The sequence below is a fragment of the Tachysurus fulvidraco genome, chromosome 21, assembly GCF_022655615.1.
Source record: "Tachysurus fulvidraco isolate hzauxx_2018 chromosome 21, HZAU_PFXX_2.0, whole genome shotgun sequence".
In the NCBI taxonomy this organism is placed as follows: domain Eukaryota; kingdom Metazoa; phylum Chordata; class Actinopteri; order Siluriformes; family Bagridae; genus Tachysurus; species Tachysurus fulvidraco.
Genome location: NC_062538.1, coordinates 4,517,192 through 4,532,234, shown reverse-complemented (window position 1 = coordinate 4,532,234; position 15,043 = coordinate 4,517,192). Strand labels below are relative to the sequence as shown.

The 15,043-nt window shown below is 38.2% G+C and overlaps 1 protein-coding gene across 7 annotated transcripts in view; it reads left to right on the top strand.

The window, feature by feature from the left end:
• The first annotated feature begins 5,184 nt into the window (after positions 1-5,184).
• Positions 5,185-15,043, top strand: part of gria1b (glutamate receptor, ionotropic, AMPA 1b) — an 80,070-nt gene continuing 70,211 nt past the window's right edge. For all 7 annotated transcript variants that reach the window (XR_007139024.1, XR_007139023.1, XM_027153481.2 and 4 more), the window contains exons 1-2: positions 5,185-5,709; positions 5,808-5,942. Coding sequence is in view for 5 of the 7 variants with exons in the window: in XM_027153481.2 (XP_027009282.1) it covers positions 5,628-5,709; positions 5,808-5,942 (217 nt within the window). In the remaining 2 variants the exon portion in view is untranslated. The remainder of the gene's footprint in view (positions 5,710-5,807; positions 5,943-15,043) is intronic.

Sequence of the window (15,043 nt, the reverse complement as noted above, 5' to 3'; positions counted from 1 at the left end):
CAGTTAGTAACATATGCAGGTATATACTGTATAATACACTTGTGCTTTTGTGGAGTGTATTTTATTTATACATCGATTCTTTCCTCAGTTTTTGTGCACCTTGAAAAACTGTTATATTAGTTACACAGTTCGATTAGATGAGTCTGTAATATTGTGGTGTTATTGTAATACGCAACTCATAACACTCAGAATTGGTCAAAATTGAACTCTTGAGGTTTCCACTACTTCAGTTAGAGGTTTACTGTAATTGGAACAGTTATTGCTAGAATGTTGGTAAACCTCAATACGAATGTAAAAAAACAAATGGGACTTCAGCCATACAGTACAGCATAAAAACACCACAGTTTTATTTAAAATAAATAGAACTGTTTCACATTATCAGACCTGCAATAACTAGGAGCTTAAAGTCAGGGTGTGAGAGAATCACTTTACCGGGGCTTATCTCGGAAACATTCAGAGGTTAGGCCAAAGACATCCAGGCATGTTTATCAAAGGTAACTCCAGACTCATAAATCTAAAAGGGCAGGCAGAGATTTTAAAATCAGGAGACAACAAAACGTGAATAGGACGGAGAACAAAAACAAAGCAACTTGGAAACTATGGTTACAAACAAGGAAGAAGAAATCACTTGGAAACTATAGCACAGACATGCTGGAGAAACAAGTGCAGGACTTCAGAAAGAGCACATACAAGCTGGGGGCTGCGTAAACACAGACTAAGGGGCAAATCCAGGCTGGCTAATGAGACCAAACAAGATAAACAAGACCATTTTGGAACAATGACCACAGGGTGTTATTCAGCATGATGCTGGAGAAGGAGGACTACCGGAAGTAAATACAAGTAAATACAATCGAAGTAAATACAAACTGGACTGGTCTTATGGGAAAAGTCTTCTAAATCTTCTTAAAGTTTTCTCAATGAAAATGTCCAGATCCTACAAGAACTTTTAAGATGAGATATATGAGACAGGTCTATTACATGTACCACACGCATACACGTTCACACACTCATTTAGAACTGGGGTGATCTACACTATATTTGTTGAAACTTGACCATCACACGTACTGTATATGCGCTTGTTGAAAATCCCATTCCAGGTTTCTTCCTTCTTTCTCTTTTAATAAGCATCTCTCTTCTGGAAAAGATTTCCACTAGCTGTAGGAGCGTGGCTGTTGGGATTTGTTCATTCGGTAACAAGAGCATTGATGAGGTTAGTCACCGATGTCAGGTGAGGAAGCCTGGGGTGCACTTGGTCTTCCAGTTCATCCCAGAGGCTCTGTCTGAACTTCTTTCCCTCCATCTTTGGTACACCATGTCTTCGTGGAGCTCACTTTGCATACAGATGCATTGTTATTCTGAAACAGCTTTAGGCTTCTTAGTTCTAGTGACAAGAATTTATAAAACTGAACCTAAACCATATCCACCTTCCAGTATATACAGTATTTTGAAGGTGGGACTATGTAGATATGGAGAATATGCAAAACTCCACAAAGACAGTAACCTAAGCCCAAGATTTAGACTCTGGAGCTGTTGAGTGGCAATGCAACAGAATGCTTTCTAATAATCTAGTGTGGATTAGTGAAAGAAGTAACTTCTTCCTCATCAGCAGTGGTCATTTTATTGAAAAGAACTCATTTTAAAGCTATTGTTGAAAGTAATTATGAACTTGTGAATCTTAGCTCTTTTTCCCAGAAGTCAGAATATGAAATTTGCAAATGTTTGGTTGTGTCCATATTCAACGTTGAATGTCTTTGTCATATTTCACTCCACATTGGTGGTTAATATGGAGCGCATATGAAGGTAAATACTCAGGACTTTGTAGTTTCTTGTAGTATTTCTGTTTGTATCTAGCCTAATAGGGGCAATATATTCATGGGAAAGTTAAAAAAAAAAAACATATTCACACAAATGTTTTTTATCTTCAAATTAAATGTTGATATCAAACTCATTTCTGCTCTCTGAGATGCCCCAGAGAACAAAAGTGTTTGTTCATGAGCATATAAAATTCCGTATAAGGTCATCCGATGGAGGGAAAAACACACGTCTCACACTGAAAGCCAAGTGTCCTGACTCCTTTTATATCTTACTTGTGACCAGAAAATAATTCATTTGTTTATACTGATTGAAAATGTCCCATACGTTGATTTGTCTTCTGCAGACTGGTGCACCTATGTACTGGTAAAAAGGTTCATTTAAAAAAGAAAAAGAAATGTCAAAGGGAAGATTTTCTCACCTGGTCCTTTTATTTTGAGAAACTCAGTTCCACCATGCACCATTTCAAAAGTTCTTTCTCAAAGAATTAGACAGCAAGGCTTTGTGACAGGGTAAAACTTTGAAAACTCCCTGATGTGTAAGAATGCATTAAAATTCAAGCCAACAGTCTGGACTTTAACCTGAACAGATTAGAATTATGTCCTGGAATACAGAACCGGAAGAGAAACTGCATGGAAGGGAAATTGCATGCCTTTAAAATATTTCTTTGGGATCTGAATCTACATTTGCAGGAATTATCACTTTTTTAATTAAAAGCCAGCTATGAACCCTGCTTAGAAGATCTCTCTGGTTAGTATTTAGTGTGATCATCCATAAGTAAGGAAATAAACCTCTTGGGCTTTTCAGAACCAAACTATGACCTTCACAATGTGGCCAATGGGAGGCTTGTGCTCACCAATGAAAATTAATTTACTTGTGTTGGGTATAAGCACACTTTCAAACCACAAACACTACATATTTCCCATGTGGTGCATGGAAGTATATCTTGTCTAGAATCGTAGCCCTGCACAACTGAATGGTGTTTTTGCCATCAACAGAGGAATTTTTCAATAAAATAACCATTTCATTAAAAGTCTTGAAAACTGCACAAAGAGAGCTTTAAAGTTAGCCCTTACGAATTGACGAGTTTTCTACACGGATCCCTGAAGAGTTCGAAATTTATTTTCAAATAATTACAGCAGAGACAAAGCCACTACAGCAGGTTCCAGTTAATGACTGCATCTATTAGTTTAAAGTTTGAGAAACCTATTCCCAGCACATTCATTGCCCTACATAGCAAAAATATGCTCGGTCACCACTCTGTTTTCAAACCACAAGTTGTGGGTTTATGAAGTTACGTTTCCTCCCTGGAGGGAAGGAGTTGAGATGGAGTTGTGATATCCCTGCTCCAGAACACCTACTGATCCTGGTAATTAAATGGTGAATTGAGTCTGGAAAAACAGTAGAAGAAGGAATAGTGGACTGTAGGGCGACAAGTTGGATTTAGCATTTAAAGGGAATTGTTTAATCATTTACATTTACAGGAGATAACAGCAAACCTACAAATAATATACAGTATATACAAATATATATATATATATATATATATATATATATATATATATATATATATATATATATATATATATAGATATATATACAGATAGATAGATAGATAGATAGATAGATAGATAGATAGATAGATAGATAGATAGATAGATATACACAGGACCTAGAAATTTATGAAAAGCACTGTACTTGCTTAAAAACAATGATCACAGGTCAATTCTTTGGAGCACTTGTATCAGAAAACAGAAAATAGCACCAATCAGGTCACACAGTGGTATCGCACTGGGTAGCAGCTGCCTATCTGAATTAAGCCACCCCATGTGCCACCCCAACACCAACCTCAAATCCCACCTCTGGGAGGTCTGTTTCCTTTGCAATTCATGCAGACTTGATGACTCATTTCTAGCTTGTGTTGATTACAATTATAGGTTGTAGATATTGTCGACAAATCATATATCTCAGCAAACACAAATAGAAAACACAGTGGTGCTTTACCCATAATGCTTGCATTTGACTTCTTCTTGGTTTTGAAACAGGAAGAAACTGAACATATTTTTTGAGCTCTAAGTGTATGAACAACAACGTGGTACAAAATATGAACTTGTATTCTATTAGGAACAGGCTAGCCAGCTAAAATAAAAAAAAGAGTATTTTTACTTTCTGAAAACTATACAGTCACTGTTTAAACAACTAATGTGTGTATGTTGATTTAACTAAAGTAAATAATACAATAAACTCAGTTAAAGTAAGTAAGTGATATTTGCCATATTGAAATGACATGTGTTGAACTTCAATTCAATTTAATTCAATTTTGATTGGCAATTAAAAACTCCCTTAGATTGAAGAGGAAGAAACCTTGAGAGGGACCAGACACAAAAGGAAACCTCATCCTTATTTTGGTAACACTAGGGGGTGTGCTTATAAATTGTTATAAACACCAGAGACTGTTGTTATGAACAATGTCCTTTCTATAGTCATATACAGGCTGACAATTGAGGTGTATTGGTTAGGAGCGTTTTATCCTTAACTTGTGGTTGAAGACTTTATTCTGCTGCAATGTCAAAAAATGAGGATGCCATTGTTTATATAGCGTATTTATGAACTGCTTCAAGATCACCAGCTATCTTGGGTTTGTCAGTAGATTTTCACACAGGATGGGGTGCTAATCTATTTCAGGGCACTATGTGCACACTCACTTACAACTATTGTCAATGTAGTGTCACTTATCCAGGAAGGAAACTATAGAACCCAGAGGAAACTCATGTGAACATGCAAAACTCAAGTCAGACAGTAACATGGATTTGGAAGGAAGCATCGTTTAACCATAATAATAATAATAATAATAATAATAATAATAATAATAATAATAATAATAATAATAATAATGGCCCTTTGGTGTTCCCACATTAGAATTGTTTGAGCATGCCAAAGTGTGGGCTACACACACACACACACACACACACACACACACACACACACACACACACACACACACACACACACACACACACACAACAAAACAGAAAACAAAACCTTTTGGCCATTTTGGGATCTCCGCGTGTCCCACATTGCCTGTGACGAGCCAATGTGCGCAAGTGGAGTGGGACTACAACTATAATAATATAGTAATAATAATAAATATAATGACAATTATAACAGCAGCAACACCACCACCACCACCACCAACAGCAACAACAACAACAACAACAACAACAACAACAACAATAATAATAATAATAATAATAATAAAATATTCTTCTTATTATTAACAACAATAATAACATTAAAATATTTGTTGTCAGAGTTTTTTTTATGTTTGTGTTACAATTATAATTACAGTTTTGCTTTGATGAACTAAATCTAATTTATTTACACGCAGACACGCAAACTGAGGATCCATCATCCAAAACAGCGCACAAACGCACGACTTGTGATTTGTGGTCTCCAGAAGCCGCGGAGAATAAAGCCGGGAGGGGAATTTGTCCACCAGAGCGCACTCATCCTGTTGGGTGAAAAACGCAAGCGTGTGTGTTCGTGTTCAGGTCTCTGCTGACGTGTTTAAATCTCTGTATCCGTGCGTAGCGCTGCCATTCTCGCTCATAACGCTGCGTATCGAGACAGTGTACGCGGTGCGGTGTTGTGCGGTGCGGTGTTGTGGTGTGCGGTGCGGTGCGGTGCGGAGCGCACGTTAACGTTATAGCGTTCATTCGACGCGCGCTTACGGCCGCGCTGTAAAGTGAAGCGGCGGATGCTCAGAGGGATATATATTCGGAATTCGGCTCATTTTCGCAAATGAAAAAGGAAACATGGAGCCAAGCCTGGCCTTATTGCTCACCAGCTTCCTCGGCTGGTGCTCGTGCTCGAGTTTCCCAAGTAACATTAATATAGGTGAGTGGAGTCGCGCGCGTCCTTATAGCGCATGAAGTTTTTATCTTTACTACAGAAGCTTGTGCAATGTTAAACGTTTTCTCTTGTTGTCTTGGCAGGCGGTTTGTTCCCGACCGACTCGCACGAATATGAGGTGTTCCGATTTGCGCTCTCTCAGCAGCATGAGCTCCCCAAACTGGTGCCACAAGTGGACATGGTGGACGTGGGCAGCAGTTTCGCCATGACATACGCATGTAAGTTCTGTCTCAGTCTCTGCCTCGAACCTTAACGTGACTAGATCAAAAAGCACATGAATGATGCATTGACTCGAGCACCTGTTCGCTCGCTGGAGACTTCAAACTCCTCGCCTTTAAAATGAGAAATGAAGCGTGTCCTTTATGGTCTCTGGATAGACGAGCATGCAACGAGGACAGATGAGCACAGACAGCCTTTAGGGAAGATTAGGGAATAAAAACCCATGGTCATGACTTCGGAATCTGTTGCAGCACTCAAAGTTGTGCAGTAAGGATTTAAAGGTGCATGCTCTTCTTAAACTGTGGGCTTATATCCATCAATAAATCTCCTTTCTGTTTCCCAATGTGTATATTTTGATTGTATTAGATATTTCTTTTATGATGCAGTATGATATGAAGGATGGTTAGATCCAGAATGCACATTTTTCACAATGCACAATCCCATTTTTTCCCATTTTCACTGCATATACTGTTTATAACTAGACATGCATCTTTGCAAGCATCTGTTACGCAAGTTATGCAAACCAGTCTGTGTTGTGTATTCATGTGCATGACCTGGGTCACGTCTGACAGCGTCATACTCAAATTTACAGCATACAATTCTTCCACTGAGTTCAAGACTTAAAATACAGAAAATACCGATCCAGCACTTTGCTCTGAACACATACAGTACACTGTATCATCTCAATTCGACCCTAAAGTGCTGTTTAATAGGAATAAAGTTCCTGCTTAATTGGAAGAAATGCAATAAAAAGCATTAAGCATGTTGTTTCTATGAGAACAAGGCAAAATAAGACAAAGAAACGAGAGACAAAGCTTTCTTTTATGTCATTACAAGATTACTTTGATTTACTTGAACATCAAAAGTGACTGCGTTCACGGCGAAGGCGAGAGGTGCATTCAGCATGTGGTGCATTTCTAAATCCCGCTGACAGCTTAGATGATGAGAAAATCCTCACCTCGACTCACTTGCTCGCAAGTGCGTCTTCTTCTTGTTTGAAGTCTGAGGTTAACTCAGGGAACTGGCATTATTTATGTCAGCTCTAGACAGAGTGCCTGAACAGTATTCAATCCTTATCATCACACTGCAAAAGGTCCTGGAGAAGATTTGGAAGATGTGATATATAATATTTTACGATGTGTTTTTTTGGTAGATGGTGCATTTAGCATGAAACATCAATCCCTGTTATAGGCATCTCCACCAACTATTAGCAGTTCAATTGCTTTTTGAAAGCTCCCCATGCTTTTTCATTGCACGTTGAGGATGCCCTGAGAAGCTATTGGAAACGCAGCGTAATTGGCCATCAGTACTGTGGAAGCGTCTGTGATTGATCCCCGGGATGATTGCATTAGTTGTGAATGTGGAGCATCTTGGGAGAGTGTGCACTTCAAAGTGGGCTCCTGCGTCTAACATTTGTGGAAAGTGAAAGCAATTATACAGAGCTAATTACCTACACGACCAGAGAGTCTTCTCATCAGGGCGTGTTTGCGCTACCTGCTTTGAGTCTCATCCCTTGATTGTGTGCAACTCTCTGGCCCAACTCATCATACCGAACATGATGAAAGAGTCTGCTCTGAACACCATCAAAATGAATTCTTTGCCTCCATAATAAGATCCCAAATAAGATGTCAATCTTGTTTACTTCATTTGGCATGGTCTAAAAATTGGTATGAAAGCAGCACGGGGGGCTGGTGGGGGTGCGGAGAGAGACTCTTGAATGTTTTCTGAAGGCCTGATTAGAAGGCTGGCTGATGTAATACTATGAACTCATCAACCATGTCCACAAACATTTGTCTGTTTGTTGTTTTGAGAAACAAGTACAAGTCCTTGATAAATGGGATGTTTGTCGTGTGTGACAAGGGTGCCATTTTTAGTGTGTTTTTGCAAAGACGAATCTTCTTCTGTGCTCATTTGTGCTTACTTGTTTTGAAGTTACACTTCCTGTCAAAAAAAAAAAGGACACTTTACAAATGCCAAAAGGAAAGTGCTATTAAAGAGATATTTGGCCTTATTAGGAATTCACTGCAAGTTCCAAACAGTTTCAAAATGCCAATTCATGTCCTGAAAATGTCAACCTTGCAGTGCAGAGTGTATGACGGTAATATGCATGATGTGCTCGTCACTTGCCGTCCTTCCTGAACTCCTGATCCCCAGCAGAAAATTAAACAGACATGCAGATTCAAATGAAGGAGTATTAGTCCCGATGTCCTGTAATGAAGATACACATTATCATAATCTGTCATTGGAGGTGATTAAAAGAAAATAAGCACCAATCATAGGTAGCTGATGACCTGTCCAGCCTATTATTTGTTACACCTGAGGAGATTGCATATATTATATACAGTATACTTACTTAAATAGACCAAGTGTTTATAATGGATAAAAGGCATAAGCACACTTGCCAGAACGATACTATAGGTATGCATCCATGTCTGGAATGATGCAGGACATCTTTAGTAATTCTTCCTGACCAGAGTCACATGGTTTAAATTCTACCGTTTGTTTTGGGGAAACATGACAAAATCTGTATTCGTTAGAAACTCATCACAGATGAGTACAAACAAAGATAATATCTGAATACTAGTTTGTACTATGAAAAGTAGCTGAAGGTTGAGGAAATGTCAAGAGAATTTTAGTGCATTGATGGTTTCTAACACTTCTGCAGGTGGGTAAGGTGTGTATTTGGTAGCCCAGTGAAACAGCGTACACTCCTGACATTATTTTATATCCAAGAATGAACAGAATTAATGATTTTTTGTCTTGAATGAGTGAACAAGCTGCTGTTGTCATAGCTAGTTGTAGTGAGCTAACAACTTGAAGTGTGCTAGCCTAGCACTTCTCAGTCTAAATACTAGCTAGCTAACTAGTTAGCCATGAGCATTTCCATTTAATTTATGACAAGTTGTCTAAATGTATTATTATATTTTGACTAAGTTCCTCTCCTCTTATTTTTCCTTATGATTGACAATTCTTCTTTATCTCCTGAAGTTCGTTAACTTATTCGGTTGGGTTAAAGTGCCATTTTTGTTCCTGTCACTCCACAAATGGCCTCTCTGTGGCTGCCTGATACAGAACCAAACTATAACAAAATGGCTTTTTATTGCTTATACCATTTATAGCAAGAAATAATCCTACACTGATCCTACATGACCAAAAGTATGTGAACACCTGAGCATTACACCTGTGCTTGTTAAACATCCTGTTCCAGATTTAGTGCCACTTTTCAGTTATAATAAGCTCCACTCTTCTGGGAAGCTTTCCACTAGATGTTGGAGCGTGGCTGTGGTGATTGGTGTTCATTCAGCTACAAGAGCAATAGTAAGATCAGACACAGATGGTGAGGAAGTTTGGGGTGGATTTGGTGTTCTAGTTTATCCCAAAGGTGTTCGGTGGGTTTGAGTCAGGGTCAATTTTAATGACTTTGTGATGCTTGTTTTGGGCACCGGTGCATTGTCATGCTGTAACAGGTTTGGGTCTCTTATTTGCAGTGGTGGAGATCTTAATGCTACAGTACAGCTATGCATACAGTGATACATACAATGATACAGCTACACAAACCATTGGCTATATAGAGAAGGTTCAGATATAAATCCCTTGCAGAAAAGCACTCAACGGTAAAAAGTTTCCATTAAAAAACTGTTTATATAGATACAGTATAGATAGTGGCCTTGCATTAAACCCCTAATTTATAAGCAGTTTGGTTCATATTCTTTATTCATCCTGATTTTTCTTTCCTGACAGAAAGTTACATTAACCTGTTTTTTTTTATTTTGCTCATGTTTCTATTAGCTGGCTTTTTCATGATAAAAAAAGACCCTTACAGCATGCGAAGGCCAACAGGGTGTACATAGACGAAGGAGGCCACTTATGCTAACTATTCACAGTGTGCTGCAACTTTGCTCCAATGGCAGCTGTAAAGGCCTGTCTAAGTGTCTGCATCCCGGAGGAGTTGCGCTAATCGCTCGGCACAGCCTGCGTCTGCCACGTTCATTTAATCTATTATTCATCGTCTCATAAGCGACGTGATTATTTTTCCGAAGTTTATTCTCGAGTAGCAGTACCCCTGTTCTCGCCGTCGTAATAGAACGTAGAACGAGAGTTGTTAAAAATCAATTTATGCACACAGGCGATATTGTGCTGGAATAGGACATGGCTCTCTGGAGAAGTGATTAAAAATGCCATTTCAAGAAACATTTTCAGATGATGGAGCAAGAAGGCAGAGTTGAAAGACAACATCAGGACAGGGACAGAAGTGCATTTTCTTTACCTTGTAGAAGGAACAGCAGTGATTATGTTGTTTACAATCATTTGACGATATTTATATGTACCACACTAAAGATCACTGTATATCAGAGGTGATTATTGTCATGTACCACAGAATGCGTACCGATCTTGGAGTCGGCCATTTTAAAAGCTTCAAAGACCTTTCCTTTTCTAAAAAAATCCAACAATCCACCACAAAAACCAGAGAGCATAGAAACTTACTATGTTTCCCTCCTGTAAAAGATGAATATTAATGCTGTACTACTAATACGATATCATTTCTATAGTAACACCTCATATATATGACTTGTAGGCCAGATGTCCATATAATCTAAACCTTATAATAAATTTTAAATATCAGTTTGGTGTTGTTGTTAAAATAAAATGTATAATCATTGATGTGGTACAGTGAAGTTCTCTTTTAGGAGACATTTACTGTAGTAACATGTATGGAAGGAGACTTCTGTGCTTTGTAACTGTTAGTACGGAGGCTTTCACACTGGTAGTTTAATTCAGTTTAATTAAATTTTATTTGTGGAGCGCTTATTGTCTCAGAACAGCTTTACAGAACATACGAAATATAGTACAAAAAGTTTAATATTGTACAATATTGTACAAAGATTAATATAAGACAAACTTCCTTAGATGGAAGAGGAAGAAACCTTAAGAGGAACCAGACTCCAAAGGGAACCTTATCCTCATTTAGGTGACACTAGATGGTGTGATTATAAACTGATATAAACACCGGAGAGTGTTATTATGAATAATGTTCTTTCTACAGTCAGATACAGTCTGACAATCGTGTATTGATGAGGTTGTTGTCCTCAAACACCACATGTACATTGACATCTTCTCTTGAATGTCTGAATCCCCATGAAGTGGAATGAAACTGGAGCAGGTACATCTCTAGATACCTCAGGATCCTCACAGGGTTGAGCTCTTCTCACTTAAGTTCCGAAATCTTCATGAAGCAGAACACAACTGGAGCCAGAACAATCTCCGGATGCTTCAGGATGGGTAGAAAAAGAGAAGCAAGTGGAGAGGAATTAGCATACTGTAGCTGCTGTTCATAATATTAGAGGATATATCAAGGTTATGGGATGTATTATGTGTATGCCTGACTAAGGAGATTTTAAGAGTTTAGTCTGAAACAGATCACAGTTTGGATGAAAATTTGGTAAAGTGAAAGCTGTCATGTGGAACAGGAAACGCACTGTGGTACCAAAGTGTAGGAGGTGGTGTGAGTTCAATTGCACTGAGACTGCTGCAGTTCCTGTGAATGTGAACACAACTTATATACAACTCAGAGTATAGTGTGTATTATTCGATGATGACGTGATTATTTCCCACAACACACGTGACGATGGAAGATGAACGCAAATGCACCGGCGTTAGATAGAATCCAGCGAGACTGAAAGAGACCACAGCTGCAGAGGCGCCAAAACAATCACACTCGGATTCGGACCATAGCAGTATGAAAACCATCCGAGAGTCTTCCGGACAGAGGAATTTGCGTTTTTTTCACGGCGGTAAAACACAATTAAAATCCAGTATCTCCAGTATCAGAGAGAAAAGCTTGGCACATCAAATAAGAGTACACTGAGCAATACTTTAATACCTTTATTCAATGACCAGTGTCTGTAGTTATAGGCTGAGTGGTTAATTAAATAATTATTAGTCATCTCAGTGGGAACGTGACTGTGAGGATGTGTGCTGGGAATCATCTTTGGCCCTAATTCCGGCATCAACATACCACCTTTCCTCTTTAGTCAACTGTCTGTTCCTTTGGGTGAATTTTATTAAATTGAATCTAAGTGTTTAGATAGATTAGAAAGCAGCAAAGAATAGTTTTCCAGCATCTCTCGTATCCAAAATCAGAAACTCTAAAGATAGATAATGTCGATAATGTAATGGGTTAAGAAAAACCCATGACTTAATTCATAATAATTATTTAATTCAAGCAAACGGGGGCACGGTGGCTTAGTGGTTAGTACGTTTGCCTCACACCTCCATGGTCAGGGTTCGATTCAGTCAGGGACGCCTTGTGTGTGCGGAGTTTGCATGTTCTCCCCGTGCCTCGGGGGTTTCCTCCGGGTACTCCGGTTTTCTCCCCCGGTCCAAAGACATGCATGGTAGGTTGATTGGCATCTCTGGGAAATTGTCCGTAGTGTGTGAGTGTGTGAGTGAATGAGAGTGTGTGTGCCCTGCGATGGGTTGTCACTCTGTCCAGGGTGTATCCTGTCTCGATGCTCGATGACGCCTGAGGCACAGGCTCCCCGTGACCCGAGGTAGTTCGGATAAAGCGGTAGAAAATGAATGAAAGAATGAATGAATGAATTAAAGCAAATCTGGAGAAGACTACAAATCATATGAAAAGCTTTTTCTACGGAACTAAACATCACCTTGTTATCTAAATCTAAAGAGCTTAAACTGTTTAGATGATTATAAAAACATCCAGTTTTAATGAGCTTTTAATTTACATGCTTTTTTTCCTTTGTTAATTCCATGCTTATGTGACTACCCTGTATGTTAAATGTCGTTTTGCGGTGTGAGTGATAAATAATAAACTGACTGACAGAACATGGGGAATAAATGATAAACGAGGCACGTATGTGTACCACAGTATGAGATAAACTTTGTGCTGTCTTTAAACAACACCACGGGTTTCCTACCGCTCCAGACTGCGAGCAGTGCCGGCTAGTTTAATGGAGCGCTAAAGAAAACGGTGTGTATAAATATATATATATATATATATGTGTGTGTGTGTGTGTGTGTGTGTGTGTATTTATATAATTATTTTTGTGTTTCATAAATAAAAAACCTGACAGATTCACACGTGTTAAGAAAAACTAAGATTTATGGGATTTATGAAAATACATCTTTACCAAAGATGTACCAAAGCTGCAGTAGATAATTCTTAAACCTTTGTAAAAACATCATCTATTATTATTTATGTTCTCATAAAACGGAAAAAAACGCCAGATTGAACCGATCTCTTATATTAACGCACCTCGGAGATGTATGTACAGTAATATGAGCATTGTAGCTTTGAAGATGATAGATTTCATAAGCAGTCACTGTAGTTTTCCTTCTCGTGCGTTATTTCATTTCTGAATTAAACTTCTTAATTACATCCTAAATTTAACCACAATACATTTATACATCATTAGATTTTTAGCCTTTCTTTTCAAACCAGCGTCAAATCTCCAATGGCTTGTACAGTACGATTTAACTGTATAATATCTGTACATGATATTATAATGACATGATGTCAAGTTAGGAGATTATATTACCAGACCTTTTTAAACTTTGTGTGTTTTTTTAATCACAAATAAAATAGCAAAGTAGCCAATTGACATAATAAGATATTTTGATATTTATGATGCTGCCTGGAAGCTCCACCCATATTCCCCATCTCACACGCTCTTGACTAGTCCCCCTAGGGCTGCCTCGCTTTCTCGAAAAAGGTTAATGAGAAAGTGGGAGAAGATAAATTAATGTGAAACAAAATCTCTCGGGGTTTGTCCAATATATGCTATTATTACATAAGAATATATTTAACATTAGGTTTCATACGTTTATTACGGATATTGCGTAATTTATTTATTAAGGATATAGTAAAGATATATTACGTTTATTAAAGATATTGCAGAAACATTTGGTGCATAAAATCAAATGCGGGTCAGAAACTACATCTTTAAACAGAACAGAAAACTGGATTTTGACCTAAAAGATTTAAATAAAGAGCCACAACAAATTGTCACATGTGACATTTGACACTTGAGCAGCTTTAGCATTAGCTTGTTTCATTGCCTTTTTTTGTTTACAAGATCTGAAACCTTTTGCATTGACTACGCCGAACATCACCATTTCCTCAGTTTTTTAAGATGTTAGGAATAGAATTTGCACCTGATTGTTTGTGTCTTTGTTCAATATTAAATGTCTTTGTCATATCTCACTATTAGCACTAACTCAAAAATTAACACTCAGGAGTTTAAGAGTTATTCATAAGTATTTTTGTTTTTTCCATGCATTCATAGAAATTTTCCAAAAATACAAAAACTCTCTTCAAAGCAAATGTAAAACGAAGCTAAAATTAGAAGTTTATCTTCAACCACTAATATTCAGTGTAACACGTGTCTAAAACACATGTCTAAAACACACTGACAGCCAATGGAGACCTGACTTACAGTATTTTAGATCAGACTTGTGGCCAGAAAAATTCCTTTGTTTACACTGATTGTGAATATCCAATAAGTCGATTTTAAATAAGTCGATTTTAAATAAGTTCTAATACAATTTTAGCATTACTTCAAATATGAAATTGTTGGATCGTGCGCAGTGCACACATCGGCGTAAGGCTTTGTGAGAGTTCACTCGATGACCATGTGATCGAGCCCTCTAAGGCGTTTGTTCTTACGAATATCAGCCTTTTTTATCACCCTGACAGGCAGCCAGGCCAAATGTCTGCAGCATGTCAATCAGCCAGGCTCCAAAGAGACTCATTGAGTCAGCTTTCATCAAACCAAGCTTCAAAACAAAAAGACCTTTGTGTATCCTCTGTGTGGATTACATGGCTCTTCAGAGGGGGATGGATGAGATGCTACCTGTGCAAACCTACCAGATAAGAAAATGTGTCCTTATGTAAGAATATAAGTTAAGCCTGATTTCTGTCCTTAGCTCAAGATGACATATATCAGGTCTTGGATCAACTGTACAGTCCTTTGGCAAGGACTTCCTGCCCTTCCAGGGTTTTAAATAATCTCCATGTCAGGCACTGAGGCATTGACTGTCTTTAGTATGTACAGTATAGTCTGGCTAGAAGAGTGTCATTGTT